Here is a 19849-nt window from a genome sequence, read left to right on the forward strand (position 1 = left end):
TGGATTCAACCAGTGTGTGTCAATTAAATGGAAGAAAGAATGGTGGGGATTTCAAGGAAAACAGCCATTTAGAAGTCTGTGGTTATCTAATGTGAATGGTGAGGGGAGAAGAGGCAGGATTCGGTTTGACACACACAGACATGGCTTTTATCTGCAGTGTCACAGATACAACCCCCCCCGGAATGTCCGCTGACTGGCTTACACTCTGTAGGATGGCAAGGATCATGTCCAAAGAGTGCCAGCAGCACCAATGACGTAAGTCAGAACGCTACAGCAAGTACGAACGCTACTGACAGCTATATCGATCCTCTAATACAGGACTAGTAAAGGCGCAGTGCACTACTTTTGTGAGAGAAAAAAATGATCATAATATATATATTTATATATTCAGATTTTTTGAATAGGGTGCTATTTGGGACTCACTTTGACTCTTCCCCCTGGTCACAAAACATTAGAGGAAAGGACATGGTAGTTTAATCTGTTACACAATCATTCTTGTTCCACACAGTTTCATACCAGGGTTCAAATACTATTACAAATATTTTTAACACTTACCTTTTTTTGTGCTTTTTTTCTGCCTTCCAAGAGTTTTGAATTTTGGGGCACTTTCTATTGGGTCCATTGTGGTCAGACAAGCTTAATCAAACCCTAGAGTATTTTAAATGATTTCGAATAGTATTTGAACCCAGGTCTGCATAACAATCTATGCTCATGGGAGTGCAACAGGTCAGCATGACGGCAGGCAGAACAGTGTTTGCAGTTCTTTTTATGCCAAAGATAACGGTTGTCTGTCTGCTGCATGTTGTTTTGTCTTTCTTTGCGTTTGGAAGCTGTCGATGAACCGAAGGGTAAACGCAACTGTGTGAATAACTTGGTTCTCGTCCACTCAAAGCTATGTGTGATGCTGGTATGGTGTCTCATGTCCCCTCCTCTACCACACTGGTTGGCTACTGGTTCGCTACTTTCACAATCCATTTCGAATGAACAGTATGTTTGTCATAGGCTGCACAGCAAAAACACAAGATATCTGGCATAATTTAGCTCTAATAATTATGCTAACATAACGACTATCATTTTCAATACATTTGGTCAATGGATTTACTTGATGATATATACGCCTATAATCAATAAATCATGACAATTCCAATAATTATGTTTAATCTCACAGCTCAAATGAAGACCGGAGGTAAACAAGGCTTCAGCTCACTAACCACCTTCATCTTTTCGTAGTGTGCTGGCTCAGTCCTAACGTAATAGGCTGGTGACAACGAGGTTACTGCATGCTTTTATTTTATTAAATGGGAGGAAGCGGAGAAGGAACGGGGAAATAATGGACCAGTAACTCCATCTGTGTTTCGGGCTGGAGAACAGTAGCAAGCAGCAGCAACAACCCTGTACGAGGTCTCTACCCGGTGTCTGTCATTACAAGCTGTGAGTAGCTAATACAAGCTGCGCGCGCTCCGCATCTTCACTCTATCCGGCCCTTTTCACTCAAGGCATTTTCTGTGCGCACCTTACCATGTAGCCAGACGCACAGAGTCGTGCCACATACATTTATTACTTTTCTTGCGTAGACAAATTTTCAATGATCTCGATCTTTTTTATAACTTATTTCAGCATGATGGCAAATTATCAAAGGTTGTTTATTTTGGAAGGTGAATTCAAATGGCAGAGCTGTCAAACCTCGTTTCGGCTGAACGTTTGGAGAGGTGTTTGAGAATGTTTCATGGTGGGAAATGAAGACCCATTGAACTCAGATAAACGGAATAAAGTTTTACATTGGATTATATTTAATCGATTTTAAAGGTAAGGAAAATATAGAAATGTGTCATTATCTTAATGCAATGTTATATCGGGTCTTACAATTTTCCAACTGACATTTTCTGTCAGTTTAGGTGTATGAAAAAATTATCTAGTCTATAATTATTATTCAGTCATCATGGTAAAGAAACACAAGGGAAATCATGTGTGTTGATGTTATTGAAATGTTGATTCAATATTTAAGCTTCAAATCCTACTATCGCTTTACTCTACTTAGTTTTTCAAATGTATTGTCACATTCATAGACTGAGTGATTTATGACACTATTTTATCAGATAACTGTCATTGGATTAACTCTTTCATGTTGCGCGTATTTCAATTTTGATGGTTCCAATCCCCGACCACTATCTGTGGTAACGTGGATTTGAATGTTCTGATCATCGGCTCAACAGGGTCTGTTGCTGCAAGAACAAACAGAAGAGTAGCTCCTTATCGTCTACTCCAGATTTCCCACACAGCCCTTTAAATCACTGCGCTAAACGTTGGTGACAGTTACTGTGTGCCTGAAAAGACAGAGCGGTGTAAGCTGGCAGAACAAGATGGCAAGCTATCAGGTGCATCGTGCCAGTGCTCTACAGTGCGTTGAGTTAGAATACGACATAAGGGGCGGCAGGTAGCCTAGTGGTTAGAGGTTTGGGCCAGTAACTGACAGGTTGCTAGATCAAATCCCCTGAGCTGACAAGGTAAAGATCTGTCATTCTGCCCATAAACAAGGCAGTTAACCCACTGTTCCTAGGCCGTCGTTGTAAATAAGAATTTGTTCTTAACTGATTTGCCAAGTTAAATAAAGGTAAAATGTAATTTAAAATAAATAAATAATAATAATAACATGTAAGGATCCAGTGCTTCAAAAGACAGAGCAGAGTAAACTGTCAGAACAAGGTAGAAATCTGTCAGGTAGTGCCTGAACAGCACTCATGTGGTCTATTCTAAACCAAAGCAATGTAAAGCTTTGACCCAGCCAGTGAAGAGAAAGTGGTGTAAACTGGCAGACAATCTATCAGGTGCCTGAACAGAGATCTATTATATTATATTATAAACCAAAGCAATATAAAGCATTGAGCCTGAAGAGATACAGGAGTAATGTTTCGGAACAAGATTTCAATCTATCAGGTGCGGGTTCAGCCCACACATTCTATTTTATTATATTCTAAATCAATACACTGTAAAGCATTAAGACAGCCTTGGTTTATGCGAGCTGGCCCAGAACGCCTTGGAGCAAGAGCCTATCTCCTGCTTCTGTAGCGTGAGGCAGCTTGAGTAACCTCATGGACAGGACGCTAGTCTATGGCAGGGCCTTACCCGAAATCTCATACCTCCTTATCTTCTTAATGCTGAGTGCCAAGCAGAGACGTATCAGGTCACATTTTTACAGTCCTTGGCAGTGTGTGAATTACAGGGAGGGAATGAGACATGAGCTCCCCTGAATGCAACAAGGGTCAAACTTTGGGGGGGGGGGGGGGGGGGACTCTAATTTATGGGTCCAGTCCATTAGCGAACTATCAACATTGTTTCAACTGGGCCCCTCACAGTTTTCCACACCAATGAGCTCGGGACCGACAGACAGCTGTATTTGCATCCCGTATTTCAGCCTCTTTTTCTATCAGGTGCCAATCAGCCCACATGCTGTCTATTCTATTGAGGCAGTGCCTGAGAAGACAGAGGGAAGTAATCTGGCAGAACAATGAATCAGGTTTCTAAACAACCCACAGGAGCTCTTCTAGTCTATTCTTCTCTATATTCTATTCTATTTCATTTACTTCTATTTCCTTATATATTTCAATTCTACCACTAGGCTTAGATCCAGGCTACTGAGACTGAACCACTTGTTGACGAATTGCTCAATGTTGCATTCAATACATACTGTACAGTGCATCTATTCATAGTTCAGGAGCCAACGTCAACCCACCAACGTCATTTCAACAAGTCCAAAATGTACATCTAAACATGGAGCAAACATGTTGCATCATGCATCTGAAATGGCACCCTATTTCCTATGGGTCCTGGTCAAAAGTGGTGCACTATGTAGGTAATAGGGTCCCATTCGGGTTGCAGGATATAATAGGTAATTACACAGAGTGTACAAAACATTAGGAACACCGTACTAATATTGAGTTGCACCCCCCTTTGCCCTCAGAACAGCCTCAATTTGGTGGGGCACTCTTCGAGGTGTTGAAAGCATTCCACCCGGATGCTGCCCCATGCTGACTCCAATGCTTCCCACAGTTGTGTCAGTTGAGTGTGAAAAAACGAGCAGTATTGCAGTTCTTGACACAGGCTTAAAAATCCTTCTTTAACCTGTCCCCTCCCCTTTATCTACACTGATTGAAGTGGATTTAACAAGTGACATCAATAAGGGATCATAGCTTTTACCTGGCTTCACCTGGTCAGTCGATGTCATGGAAAGAGCAGCTGTTCCTAATGTTTTGTACAAATCAAATCAAATGTTTATTTGTCACATACACATATCTAGCAGATGTTATTGCCAGTGTAGCGAAATGCTTCAGTGTATAGTAGTGTTGTGAATTTAGTGCATTGATAGCAACCGTTTCAGTTGTTAGGCTACTCTCTTTGTCTCTGGCACGGTAAGTGATGAGCTAGCTTTTAATTAAACAAAATAATGAGGATTTCTATCAGCCTAATCAAGGTTTTCTTACAAGGCTGGATTTATTCTAATGTGACTGTTGCTTTATGTATAAGGCTTCAGGGATAATGCTTTATGTATAATGCGTTAGGGATAATGCTTTAGGTATACTACTTTAGGGATAACGCGTCAAGGATCATGCTTCAGGGGTAATGCTTTATGGATAATGCGTCAGGGATTGCTTTGGGGATAATGCTTTGGGGATAATGCTTTATGTGTAATGCTTTAGGGATAATGCTTTATGTGTAATGCTTTAGGGATAATGCTTTATGTGTAATGCTTTAGGGATAATGCTTTATGTGTAATGCTTTATGTATATTGCTTTAGGTATAATGCTTCAGGGATAATGCTTTATGGATAATGCTTTAGGTATAATGCTTTAGGTATAATGCTTTATGGATGATGCTTTATGTATAATGCTTCAGGGACAATGCTTCAGGGATAATGCTTTAGGGATAAGGCTTTAGGGATAATGCTCTAGGGATCATGCTTTATGTATAATTCTTTAGGGATAACGCTTTAGGGATAACGCTTTAGGGACAATGCTTTATGCATAATGCTTTAGGGATAACGCTTTAGGGATAATGCTTTAGGGATAATGCTTTAGGTATAATGCCGGGAGCCGCTTGTGGATTTGACGGCCCTAATGCAATTCCACCTCTGACACTGCCAAACAACTGCTATGTGGGTGTCAGCTAGCGTGGACCTGATAGAATGGAGTCCACGGTCTGCGCCCCAAATGCCACTCTATGAGCAGTGGACACCCTATGGGCAGTGGACACCCTATGGGCAGTGGACACTATGGGCCCTGGTCAAAGTAGTGCAGCACAAAGGGAGGGAATAGGGTTCTATTTGGGACTAACACATGGACACGTGGCCCAGGCAATGTCATCATCTGTTTTACTGTTTTGTTTTCAACATCCCAAATACCCCTCCCTCCTCCCTCGTATCTGGTGTTGCTTATTTAACACAACAATACCCATATCTCAGACGCCTCCGAGGCAGCTTTCACTGTGCAGGAGGTGCAATGACAAATTGGCATAATGAAACATGTTATGATGTTGATATTATCTCAGGTTGGCAGGGGGCATCCCTCCCACTACGTGCTGACACCGAACTGCACTCTAATTTGACTCTGTCACGGCTCACTGATTTTGGTGCCGCAGTCCTTCCTTTCTTTCAATTACATAGGCGGGAATCATTTACATACTAATTTGCATTCATTCCCACCCCCTAATAAATACACGTTTTCTATAACAGTGTAGAGGAGTAACCTTTGGGTTGTTATTTACTGAGGGAAGACTATAGTCTAGTATCAAGTGAAGGACAAGCAGTTCTCAGGAAGTAGGCTGTGACTGGGGAGTTGACTGAATGACTTCCCTATGGTGTGTGTGTGTGTGTGTGTCTGTATCCATGCATACGTGTGTGTGTGCCAATGACTGGAACGAACTGCAAAAATCTCTGAAGCTGGAGACTCTTACCTGCCTCACTAGCTTTAAGAACCAGCTGTCAGAGCAGCTCACAGATCACTGCACATAGCTCATCTGTAAATAGGCCATCCAATCTACCTCCTCCCCATACTGTATTTATTTATTTATCTTGCTCCTTTGCTCCCCAGTATCTCTACTTGCACATTCATCTTCTGCACATCTACCATTCCAGTGTTTAATTGCTATATTGTAATTACTTCGCCACCATGGCCTATTTATTGCCTTATCTCTCTTATCCCACCTCATTTCCACATGCTGTATATAGATTGTCCTATTATTGACTCTGTTTGTTTACTCCATGTGTAACTCTGTGTTGTTGTTTGTGTTGAACTGCTTTGCTTTATCTTGGCTAGGTCGCAGTTGTAAATGAGAACTTGTTCTCAACTGGCCTACCTGGTTAAATAAAGGTGAAAAAAAAAAAATGTATTTAAAAGGAGAGAGAATTCCAAGGGGAGCTGTCCATACACACACCAGGGCCCTACTGTTGCAGCTTTTAATCTGTTGTGTGATTACACTTGATAAGGGCCTTTAAGGCTGAATGGTAAAAGAAGTACCCAACATGCTGTGAAACCAATGACTGAGTGCATAAACAACTGGGCCCTCCTACAGAGATGTCATGACTCAAGTCCCTCACTAATGCTTTTGTGTGGGCAGTGATGGTCCAATTCAATATATTTCAACGTATTCTCTGTGAAACAATGAATTGTACAGTGCATTCAGGAAAGTATTCAAACCCCTTGACTTGTATTGTTTCAAAGTGGGATTCAATGGATTAAATTGTCATTTACTGTCAATGATCTACAAAAGATACTCTGTAATGTCAAAGTGGAAGAACAATTCCAACATTTGTAAAAAATAAATAAATAAATATATATATATATATATAATAATAATACAGTAATATATATCTTGATTAGATAAGTGTTAAACCACCTGAGTCAATACATGTTAGAATTACCTCTGGAAGCAATTACAGCTGTCAGTCTTTAAGTCTCTAAGAGCTTTGCACACCTAGATTGTTCAACATTTGCACATTATTATTTTTTAAATTCTTCAAGTTCTGTGAAGTTGGTAGTTGATCCTTGCTAGACAGCCATTTCCAAGTCTTGCCATAGATTTTCAAGCCAATTCAAGTCTAAACTGTAACTAGACCACTCAGGAACATTCAATGTCATTTTGATAGGCAACGGCAGTGTATATTTGGCCTGTAGGTTTCCACTAGAATTTTATTCTGTTTATTTTTATCCTAAAAAAACTCCCTAGTCCTTGCCGATGACAAGCATACCCATTACATGATGCAGCCACCACCATGCTTGAAAATATGAAGTGATACTCAGTGATGTGTTATGTTGGTAACTACAATGTTGTTGCTCCATCCTCAGTTTGTCCTATCACAGCCATTAAACTCTGTAACTGTTTTAAAGTCACGATTGGCCTCATGGTGAAATCCCTGAGCGGTTTCTTCCTCTCTGGCAACAGAGTTAGGATGGACGCCTGTACAGTATCTTTGTAGTGACTGCGTGTATAGATAGACCCTCCAAAGTGTAATTAATGACGTCACCATGCTCAAAGGGATATTCAATGTCTGCTTTTTTGCCATAACAAACGGGTTGAATACTTATTGACTCAAGACATTTGAGCTTTCATTTGTAAAAAGAAACCTACATTTAATCAATGTTATATTCAGGCTGTCGCACAACAACATGTGGATAAAGTGCACTTACAATAATATTGAGATGTATAAATGTGGCACAAGCCATACATTGCATGTTTCCCGTTATATATCAGGCCTGTCATAAAACTGTGTGCGCCTGAACGAGCATTAAAACTCTGCCTGGAAGACGCCTCCATTCACCTTTTATAGTGACAATAACGTCCTTTATTTCCTGTATAATGTGGAACTATTGCCATTTGGCCACTGCATGCAAATGACAAATTGTTGTTCAATATTTAGTTTATCAACAGATTATTGGGTTTATACTGTATGTCCAGCCTTGGTATAGGCTCTGAGATGAAATAGGTAATGATGTCGCGCTCCTATTGCACGTCAATACTGTAGCCTGCCCATACTGTCAACCATTATTTATGTATGCAGGGCTTACAAATGAGGCCCCAGGAACCAATGGTCTGAAGTGTGATTGTAACACAGGTTACCAAGTTACATAAGGACATTAGTAAATATATACCCAATGCATTGGAGGTGGGGGAGAGCAAGCTGCCCTGTGTGCCAGACCTGGGTTCAAATAGTATGTGTTCTTTGAGTGTTTGATTGAGTCTGTCTGGAGTGCCAGAGGTGTGGGGTTTACAGTTCTGGGACTATTTCATTGGTTCCATTTCGCCAGGCAAGCTCAATCAAGCCCAGGTAAAGTATTTCAAATAGTATTTAAACCAGGTCAGCCTGCCTGTGTGGTTTCAAAAGCCATCCCATCTCTTCCTGGTTTGAGACAGGTTATTATTACAGTAGTCTGTGATGAGCATAGTTTTATTGAAACAGCACAAGCGTGGCACACTCATTAACATCCTAATCAATTAAGTCAACAGCATGTGCCATCCTCGGAGCTGAGGGGGGCAGAATTACCTGCATTGTCTGGAAAGACAATCCCTTTTAGCTATGCTACAGTCTACACTTAAGCATTTGTAGACAATCACAATAGTCAGTGGTGTAAAGTACTCAAGTAAAACTACTTTAAAGTACTACTTAAGTAGTATTTTTGACTACTTTTACTTAACTACATTCCTAAAGAAAATGATGTACTTTTTACTCCATGAAACCCAAAAGTACATTTTGCATTTTGTATGCTTAGCAGGACAGAACAATTCCCACACTCATCAAAAGATCATCCCTGGTCATCCCTACTGCCCCTGATCTGGCAGACTCACTAAACAGAGAACATCCCTGGTCATCCCTACTGCCCCTGATCTGGCAGACTCACTAAACAGAGAACATCCCTGGTCATCCCTACTGCCCCTGATCTGGCAGACTCACTAAACAGAGAACATCCCTGGTCATCCCTACTGCCCCTGATCTGGCAGACTCACTAAACAGAGAACATCCCTGGTCATCCCTACTGCCCCTGATCTGGCAGACTCACTAAACAGAGAACATCCCTGGTCATCCCTACTGCCCCTGATCTGGCCTACTCACTAAACAGAGAACATCCCTGGTCATCCCTACTGCCCCTGATCTGGCAGACTCACTAAACAGAGAACATCCCTGGTCATCCCTACTGCCTCTGATCTGGCAGACTCACTAAACAGAGAACATCCCTGGTCATCCCTACTGCCCCTGATCTGGCAGACTCACTAAACAGAGAACATCCCTGGTCATCCCTACTGCCCCTGATCTGGCAGACTCACTAAACAGAGAACATCCCTGGTCATCCCTACTGCCCCTGATCTGGCAGACTCACTAAACAGAGAACATCCCTGGTCATCCCTACTGCCCCTGATCTGGCAGACTCACTAAACAGAGAACATCCCTGGTCATCCCTACTGCCCCTGATCTGGCAGACTCACTAAACAGAGAACATCCCTGGTCATTCCTACTGCCTCTGATCTGACAGACTCACTAAACACATGCTTTGTTTGTAAATGATGTCTGTCTTGGAGTGTGACCCTGGTTATCCAGAAAAAAAAACAAAATGATGCCTGTTTAATAATATAAGGAATTTTAAATAACTTATACTTTTAAGTATATTTGAGCAATTACATTTACTCTTCCTACGTAAGTATATTTATAACCAAATACTTTTAGACTAACTCAAGTAATATTTCATTGGGTGACTTTCACTTTTACTTGAGTCATTTGAGTCATTTTCTATTAAGTTATCTTTACTTTTACTCAAGTATGACAATTGGATAGTTTTCCCACCTCTAGTTATTGCTAATATAATAAGCTAATATTATCAAACATGTTTAAGCCGAGCTTGGACAAAAAGGGTGCTAAACTGAGGGACTTTGGAATCCAAAACAATTTACCCCAAGTAACCTCAACTTAGAAAAACAACAACTGCAATGTTCTTTGAGGTTCATTAGGGGCAAAAGAAGGTAAGATAGTTTCTAATGAAAATCTGAGGGTGGAGGGGAACAGAGAGTAAATGTACATTTATATTTCAGAACTGTGTGCTGTTATATTTTGTGAGGCCTTTCAAAAATGTTTGTTCCCTAGAGAAAGAGACTGAGAGACAGAGACAGAGAGAGTGCGAGAGGCCACATTGATTCTGAGAGGCACCACATTGATTCTGTTATTTTCTTCCATCCATGCAGGTGGGATGTCATAGTCCGAGTTGCTTGGATATCTGAGAGACATTGAGGAACCAGTGCCACCATGGACTCCTGGGTGTTCCCCTCCTCGCTCCCCAACCTAACCGAAGAACCCCTGATGTACGACAGCTTTATTCTGGGCAACGAGTCAACGGAACCCAATGGTACCTATACGGGCGACAACACGTTCAACCAGACCAGCACCATGGTCATCACCTTCCTCTACTTCCTGGTGTGTGGTATCGGTCTCTGTGGCAACGCCCTTGTGATCTACGTCATCCTGCGCTACGCCAAGATGAAGACGGTCACGAATATTTACATCATGAATTTGGCAGTCGCAGATGTTCTGTTCATGTTGGGGTTACCGTTCATCGCCATTCAGCTGGCGCTGGTCCACTGGCCATTCGGTGCGGTGCTGTGCCGCGTGGTCATGACCGTGGACTCACTCAACCAGTTCACCTCCATCTTCTGCCTTATGGTCATGAGCATCGACCGCTACCTGGCCGTTGTGCACCCCATCCGGTCCACCAAGTGGCGCAAGCCACGTATGGCCAAGACCATCAACCTGGCAGTGTGGGGAGTGTCACTCCTGGTCAACCTGCCTATCATAATCTACAGCGGTTTAATCACCAAGCACAACAGTTGCTTCTGTACCATTGTGTGGCCGGAGCCTGAGGAGGCCTACTACACCGCCTTCATGTTCTACACCTTCGTCCTGGGTTTCTTCCTCCCGCTCATGGTCATCTGCCTGTGTTACCTTCTCATCATCATCAAGGTCAGTCTCATGGTCATCTGCCTGTGTTACCTTCTCATCATCATCAAGGTCAGTCTCATGGTCACCTGCCTGTGTTATCTTCTCATCATCATCAAGGTCAGTCTCATGGTCATCTGCCTGTGTTATCTTCTCATCATCATCAAGGTCAGTCTCATGGTCATCTGCCTGTGTTACCTTCTCATCATCATCAAGGTCAGTCTCATGGTCATCTGCCTGTGTTACCTTCTCATCATCATCAAGGTCAGTCTCATGGTCATCTGCCTGTGTTAGCTTATCATCATCAAGGTCAGTCTCATGGTCATCTGCCTGTGTTACCTTCTCATCATCATCAAGGTCAGTCTCATGGTCATCTGCCTGTGTTACCTTCTCATCATCATCAAGGTCAGTCTCATGGTCATCTGCCTGTGTTACCTTCTCATCATCATCAAGGTCAGTCTCATGGTCATCTGCCTGTGTTACCTTCTCATCATCATCAAGGTCAGTCTCATGGTCATCTGCCTGTGTTACCTTCTCATCATCATCAAAGTCAGTCTCATGGTCACCTGCCTGTGTTATCTTCTCATCATCATCAAGGTCAGTCTCATGGTCATCTGCCTGTGTTATCTTCTCATCATCATCAAGGTCAGTCTCATGGTCATCTGCCTGTGTTACCTTCTCATCATCATCAAGGTCATTCTCATGGTCATCTGCCTGTGTTACCTTCTCATCATCATCAAGGTCAGTCTCATGGTCATCTGCCTGTGTTACCTTATCATCATCATCAAGGTCAGTCTCATGGTCATCTGCCTGTGTTAGCTTATCATCATCAAGGTCAGTCTCATGGTCATCTGCCTGTGTTACCTTCTCATCATCATCAAGGTCAGTCTCATGGTCATCTGCCTGTGTTACCTTCTCATCATCATCAAGGTCAGTCTCATGGTCATCTGCCTGTGTTATCTTCTCATCATCATCAAGGTCAGTCTCATGGTCATCTGCCTGTGTTACCTTCTCATCATCATCAAAGTCAGTCTCATAGTCACCTGCCTGTGTTACCTCACCATCATCATCATGGTCAGTCTCATGGTCATCTGCCTGTGTTACCTTCTCATCATCAAGGTCAGTCTCATGGTCACCTGCCTGTGTTACCTCACCATCATCATTAAGGTCGTACTTGTTTTACATCGTTCTGCCACCACTACGGTGTCCATATTAGGACATAATCAGTGTCACCTCCTGAGACCAAGGCGGACCGACATAGAGACTGACTGCTGCCGTCTTTCTATACTTCTATTTTAATTTCATCCTGACTAAATTGTTGTGACCTATCGTATGTTGTGACCTATCGTATGTTGTGACCTATCGTATGCTGTGACCTATCGTATGTTGTGACCTATCGTTTGTTGTGACCTATCGTTTGTTGTGACCTATCGTATGTTGTGACCTGTCGTTTGTTGTGACCTATCGTATGTTGTGCCCTATCGTATGTTGTGCCCTATCGTATGTTGTGCCCTATCGTATGTTGTGACCTATCGTATGTTGTGCCCTATCGTATGTTGTGCCCTATCGTTTGTTGTGACCTGTCGTTTGTTGTGACCTATCGTATGTTGTGACCTATCGTATGTTGTAATGGTAGCACAGTATGTCTACTTTAATCTATCCTTTTCTTCTTTTGTTTTTGCCTGTGTGGTGCCTTGAAATGTAGTTATATTTACCTATATTTTAAAGTGGGCTATACAGATCAAATCTATAATTATTACTACTCTTAAAGTGAAGTCCTCAGGGATCTGTGTCGGGTCTTTTAATATTCATGTTTTTTTAAGAGTGCTATACAAATCAAATCTATCATTTTTTAGGTGAAGTCGTCAGGGATCCGTGTCGGGTCCACTAAGAGGAAGCGCTCGGAGAGGAAGGTGACCCGCATGGTGTCCATCGTTGTTGCCGTGTTCGTCTTCTGCTGGCTGCCCTTCTATGTCTTCAATGTGACGTCGGTGACAGGAACCATCTCCACCACGCCCTTCCTGAGGAGCACCTTTGCCTTCGTGGTGGTCCTGGGTTACGCTAACTCGTGTGCCAACCCCATCCTTTACGCGTTCCTGTCGGAGAACTTCAAGAAGAGCTTCCAGAACGTTCTGTGTCGGAAGAAGGTGGGCGGGCTGGATGTGATTGAGCGCAGCGACAGCAAGCAGGACAAGTCGCGCATGATGAATGACCCCACGGAGACTCAAAGCACGCTGCTCAATGGAGACCTGCAGACCAGCATTTGATGCTTGTTAATTCTAATGCATCCCTTATGTGTGATCTATACAGACATCTTTGATTTCACATCAACTCAACCTCACAAGCTCACCACACACAAACAAATAAACTAACAAAACGCACACACACACACACACACACACACACACACACACACACACACACACACACAGAGAAACAAACACAGGTGTTTCTGCAGGTGGAATCGGTCATCCTGACCTGTTATCATGCCCTATGAACAGCTCACATAGGGAGAGTGATTGTAGTTGATCTCATGGTGTGATATTTTGTAAGCATTTTCTTCTCACTGTGGACGAGATGAAAAAAATGCCAAAGGAACTAAGCCCTCATGGTGTCTGCTCCTCAACGGCTGTTATCATGTTCTTTATGTCTCATATCTCTGTTTACCAACTCTCTCTTTACTTTCTCAAAAGACATACAATGACATGACATTGGGTTTTCCTGGTCGTAAAACCCATACATTGTGATATCTTCATAAAGGAGAGAATACAAACTGTAGTTGTGACTGCTCTCTGGTGTTTGGGTGGAAAGCTGAAGATGTGTACTGAGTGTATTGACGTTGGTGGACAGTGACAGGATCATGTGAGGACCAGAACAGGGTTGTGTTCATTAGGCCCCAAACGGAAGAAAAGGGACTAAAACCGGGAAGTGCTACCTGAAATGGTCTGATAAGAAACATGCGTTTTCCGCCGCAGAGCATTTTGACATGTCCCAGACTGTTACCTACGGTTACTGATTGACAGCAGACGAGACTTAACCATGGAGAACAAGGATTCCCTGCACATATGTTTACACTAGCAGGGTGAACCACCACCTCAATCAGTCTTTGTCACATTGTCCTGTAGCCAAGATAAATACCAGACTAGGACTTAGGAAGTATGCCAAAGTGAGACTAGGACTATAGCAGACTCACTGTGTGCATATTGTCTGTTTACAAAGATTGTGTCCAAAATGGTGGGCACAGAATGTGGAATTAGTAACATGCCTCTATTCTTAGATACTGTATTAACACAACAGTGAGCAGCAGGCCACATCACCTCTGGATCACTACACCAAGGTGTAGTTTGGTTATCTAATGACTTACTACAGAGAGAGGAGGAACAGTAGAGATACTGGGACTACTTTGAAATGACATAAAAACACATGATATCCCACATGGTTAATTTGCTGGCACAAGTCCTGCTGAGACTTATACTGTCCAAATATGGACTCTGTAAAGTCGGTTTAACATTATGGGGCGGCAGTGTAGCCTAGTGGTTAGAGCATTGGACTAGTAACCGAAAGGTTGCAAGTTCAAATCCCCGAGCTGACAAGGTACAAAATCTGTCGTTCTGCCCTTGAACAGGTAGTTAACCCACTGTTCCTAGGCCGTCATGACTTGCCTAGTAAAATAAAGGTAAAAAAATCTATAAAAAATGGTTGACCTTAAGTGGGTTTTTTTAACCTCAGAAAGACACATATTTGCTGTGGACAAATACTCATCACTGAGTCATGGACCTACAGCGCACAGCTGAACAGTTACAGAGTTGGAATCACATGACCTAATGATGACTGTATGAAGTCCCCCGATAACTATGAATGCACCCTTACTATGTAATTGAACAGTTTCTCTCTCTGTGTGTGTGTGAGAGAGTGTGTGTACTGTACACCGTGTTTTATTTGATACAACATTCAGTCCAAGGCCATGATTAGTAGAAGTGTAGAATGAGTAGATATTGTACCCAATATGGGTACCAGGTGACCTCTCCAGGAAAACAGGAAAAACTAAGGGCCCAAATTATAATTATAGCCCAGAATGTTTCTTGGTCAGGTCACATGACCAGTAAGGGTGCAGAGTCCTACTACAGAGATGAATGCTGACATTTTGTTATATTGACGGTATTAGCATGGCATCGACCAAGGCTAATCACTAACCAAACTGCTGCTAGACTGTATAGACTCCAATGTGTGCTGTAATTGTCAAGTCAACATTGTCATGTCGTGGTTGAGAATCTTTTAATTCATTTTTCGTCCAAGCTGAATAGAACTGTTTGATAGTTTAGATAGCAAAGACAATGCATTTTTCAATCCTATTGTCCAGTCCTATTTGAAACCATCCCTGGTCACGTTTCACCTCATTCATAAATTGTTGCTATTTGCTGTTATGTTGCAGTTACAGAATAATGTCCAAGAAAGACCAGTCTTTGCTTCAGCAGGTATTGAATACTGTAGTGGTCTTCTTTGCTGTAAATTAAGCAGCGCTAATCTGTTTCTCCATCAAGCATCATTTCTTCAAAGCCCAAAGAACAAATCCACAGTCTGATCAGTTACAATTCAAAATGGCAGTCGTCAGAAACACTGCAGGTCATGCTACAAACACTGATAAATCTCTACCGCATTGTGGATTCATTATTTGAAGTAGTTACCCTTAGTTTGGCAGCTGTTTGACCTGCATCTGACCCATGAGTCTACTCATCCCAGGCCACCCATGGCACATGGAGCATTACCACTGGGCACACACTAGTTCAATCAACATTGTTTCCACGTCATTTCAACATGGAATAGAAGTTGAATTGACCTCCGTTCCCAGTGTGCCCTCGCTTTGGGAGGTCAGAGGTCACGCTGAGGCCTCCAGTCTGAGCGATGTGAATTTGAGAAGGGCTAGAAAACATTGTACCCCTACAGGGGTGCAGCAGTGTTCATTCTACTCCCCATCATCATCACTCCCTAAATCTCACAGGTATAACCTGTGGATGGATCTATGCCTATATGGTAGTGTGTACTATACTGTAGATCTAGCTAGAAGTCAGTACAAAGCCTCTTACATAAAGGTTCACCTGACCCAAAGTGCCATTGTCTCCAGGTGCCATTGACGCCATTCCATTTGTTCCGTTCCAACCATGATTATGAGCTGTTCTCCCCTCAGCAGCCTCCTATGATATAAACTATTGTATTGGATTGTCTTTACATTTTGAATACCATCACATTTGATTTGCAATTGACAGAGCAGTGGTTCCCAATACTGTTAGGTGTGAAGGAGAGCTCAGGCTCCACAATCTGGCTTCAACCTCCATTATGAGTGGCCGCTGTATCTTTGCTTCGTGAAAAACTTTTTCAGAGCTTTTTTGACTAATAAAAAATCTGACCATGGCCTTTTTTTTTCTTTGACATTTCTCATACTTAGACATCATTTGAGATTACAATATTACATGCTGTTGTTCGTTTACAACCTGCAGTGGGTAATATGTTAGGATAGCAGCACATTTTCATCCAACCATGGCACCCTGGCTTGGCTACATTGTCTGTAGACCTTACAGAATGGGGACCATGACTACACATCCTACAAGTGCTGACGTTAATTGATATGTTATTAGCTATACAAAGTTTCAGGCTGTTGTAGAACCGTTGCAAATAGCTAGCCAACATGGCTATTGTGATATAAAGGGCAACTCTATAGCCTCCATTCACCATGTGTCCATTACTATTATTATTCTCAGTAGATAGAAGTTGCTGGCTGCTATGGATGATGGTTGATTATCTTACGGTGACCATATTAGGACAGGCTCCTATCCACACTAGGACAGGTTCCTGTCCACACTAGGACACGCTCCTGTCCACACTAGGACAGGCTCCTGTCCACACTAGGACAGGCTCCTGTGCACACTAGGACAGGCTCCTGTGCACACTAGGACACGCTCCTGCCCCCACTAGGACACGCTCCTGCCCCCACTAGGACACGCTCCTGTGCACACTAGGACACGCTCCTGTGCACACTAGGACACGCTCCTGTGCACACTAGGACACGCTCCTGTCCCCACTAGGACACGCTCCTGTCCCCACTAGGACACGCTCCTGTCCCCACTAGGACACGCTCCTGTCCCCACTAGGACACGCTCCTGTCCCCACTAGGACACGCTCCTGTCCCCACTAGGACACGCTCCTGTCCACACTAGGACAGGCTCCTGTCCACACTAGGACAGGCTCCTGTCCACACTAGGACAGGCTCCTGTCCACACTAGGACAGGCTCCTGTCCACACTAGGACAGGCTCCTGTCCACACTAGGACAGGCTCCTGTCCACACTAGGACAGGTTCCTGTCCACACTAGGACAGGCTCCTGTCCACACTAGGACAGGCCCCTGTCCACACTAGGACAGGCCCCTGTCCACACTAGGACATGCCCCTGTCCACACTAGGACATGCCCCTGTCCCCACTAGGACATGCTCCTGTCCACACTAGGACAGGCCCCTGTCCATACTAGGACAGCTTCCTAATAGGACAATGTATCACCTACCCTCAAGCATCACCACCAAGGGAGACAAGATCTGACCCTGTATCAGTGGTTAGGGACAACTTCTACCCACTCCACTCTTCTCAACTAGAGTCTGTTGCTGAATGGTTTCATTTGTTTGCCTCTATACAAGGAATTAGTATTGCTCAGGGGCATTCTCTCGCTCCGATTCCATTCTGCCATTATGTCATGTTTTTGTACAAAATCTATATTTAGCATTGTTAATATCATTGCTGTTCCTTAGAAATATTGTTCCTTTGTTTGCTCATAAAAGTATTGCAGTTGCATGTGTGCGTGTGCTTCTTCATGAAAAGCTCGAGAGTTGATCTCCTTACCACATTGTCCATCATAATGATGTACACAGTAAGCATAAATCCTGACTTTAATAAGTGTAAGAGATTCGAGAGTTGATCTCCTTACCACATTGTCCATCATAATGATGTACACAGTAAGCCTAAATCCTGACTTTAATAAGTGTAAGAGATTCGAGAGTTGATTAATAATCCCAAAATCCAATAACAGAATACATTCAGTCACGTCACCATCAGGGCCCAGGAGCATTCAGCATTCAGCATTCAACACTGCCCCTCTGTGGTGAAAATACACTACTACATGAAACAGTGACTAGATTCTCCATGGTGTCTTTTCCTACTCAAGCCTGTGATTTCTGAATCGACAGTGGAGGCTGCTGAGGTGAGGACGGCTCATAATAAATGGCCCGGAACAGAGAAAATGGAATGGCATCATACACATTGAAACCATGCGTTTGATGTGACATCATTCCGCTGATTCCACCCCAGTCGTTACCACGAGCCGGTCCTCCCCCCAGCAGACATAACCAGATACCAGATTCCATACCTTACCAAGGCCTGTACTCCTGTCTTCCATCATCTAATAATGACAGGGAAACAGTAACTACTGGAAAGTCTAGGGGCGGTTTCCTTCACACACTTGTCTTGGACTAAAAAAACAACTCAATGGACAATGTACACAAAAGTAATCCATCAAGTGACTTTAGTTCCACACCAGTCCATCCAGTATCCATGCAGGAGCACAGCAAACAACCATCTCTCTCATCCCCACATGGCATCCTGAAGTCCTGAACCAAAGATTGTAGGTTAGCAACAGCCTTCCTCCAAACTAAAATTGCCCCAGTAGCACTGACAGTTTAGCTAGCTACAGCAGTAGAAGTGCAGTCAAATCTCTACTCTTGCAATATGCAGTCTATAGACATAGATTAAAAGGATTTCCGGGCAAGGTGAATGACTTCCGGCGCCGACAGAGATGGCCGCCTCGCTTCGCGTTCCTAGGAAACTATGCAGTTTTTTGTTTTTTTACGTGTTATTTCTTACACTAGTACCCCAGGTCATCTTAGGTTTCATCACATACAGCCGAGAAGAACTACTGAATATAAGATCAGCGTCAACTCACCATCAGTACGACCAAGAATATGTTTTTCGCGATGCGGACCCTGTGTTCTGCCTTACAACCAGTGCCACGGGATGGTTCCCATGCAGCGACCCAAAAAAACGACTCAGAAAAAGAGGGAAACGAAGCGGTCTTCTGGTCAGACTCCGGAGACGGGCACATCGTGCACCACTCCCTAGCATTCTTCTTGCCAATGTCCAGTCTCTTGACAACAAGGTTGATGAAATCCGAGCAAGGGTAGCATTCCAGAGGGACATCAGAGACTGTAACGTTCTCTGCTTCACGGAAACATGGCTAACTGGAGAGACGCAATCCGAAGCGGTGCAGCCAGCGGGTTTCTCCACGCATCGCGCCGACAGAAACAAACATCTTTCTGGTAAGAAGAGGGGCGGGGGCGTATGCCTTATGACCAACGTGACATGGTGTGATGAAAGAAACATACAGGAACTCAAATCCTTCTGTTCACCTGATTTAGAATTCCTCACAATCAAATGTAGACCGCATTATCTACCAAGAGAATTCTCTTCGATTATAATCACAGCCGTATATATCCCCCCCCAAGCAGACACATCGATGGCTCTGAACAAACTTTATTTAACTCTCTGCAAACTGGAAACGATTTATCCGGAGGCTGCATTCATTGTAGCTGGGGATTTTAACAAGGCTAATCTGAAAACAAGACTCCCTAAATTTTTATCAGCATATCGATTGCGCAACCAGGGGTGGAAAGACCCTGGATCATTGTTACTCTAACTTCCGCGACGCATATAAGGCCCTGCCCCGCCCCCCTTTCGGAAAAGCTGACCACGACTCCATTTTGTTGATCCCTGCCTACAGACAGAAACTAAAACAAGAAGCTCCCACGCTGAGGTCTGTCCAACGCTGGTCTGACCAAGCTGACT

General features: G+C 43.3%; 1 protein-coding gene across 2 annotated transcripts; it reads left to right on the forward strand.

Annotated features, from left to right (window-relative positions):
- Positions 1-1028: 1028 nt before the first annotated feature.
- Positions 1029-17806, forward strand: LOC116352733 (somatostatin receptor type 2-like). 2 transcript variants are annotated; one of them, XM_031819594.1, is made up of 3 exons: positions 1029-1431; positions 10222-10993; positions 12826-17806. In XM_031819594.1, exons 2-3 carry the CDS (start codon positions 10283-10285, stop codon positions 13234-13236), a joined length of 1122 nt encoding a protein of 373 aa, XP_031675454.1. In that variant the 5' UTR covers positions 1029-1431; positions 10222-10282; the 3' UTR covers positions 13237-17806. The 2 variants fall into 2 exon arrangements, with proteins under 2 accessions (XP_031675454.1, XP_031675453.1); XM_031819593.1 differs by lacking the exon at positions 1029-1431 and adding an exon at positions 1465-1806.
- The last annotated feature ends 2043 nt before the right edge of the window (positions 17807-19849 follow it).

The sequence above is a fragment of the Oncorhynchus kisutch genome, unplaced genomic scaffold (assembly GCF_002021735.2).
Source record: "Oncorhynchus kisutch isolate 150728-3 unplaced genomic scaffold, Okis_V2 scaffold2308, whole genome shotgun sequence".
Lineage (NCBI taxonomy): Eukaryota > Metazoa > Chordata > Actinopteri > Salmoniformes > Salmonidae > Oncorhynchus > Oncorhynchus kisutch.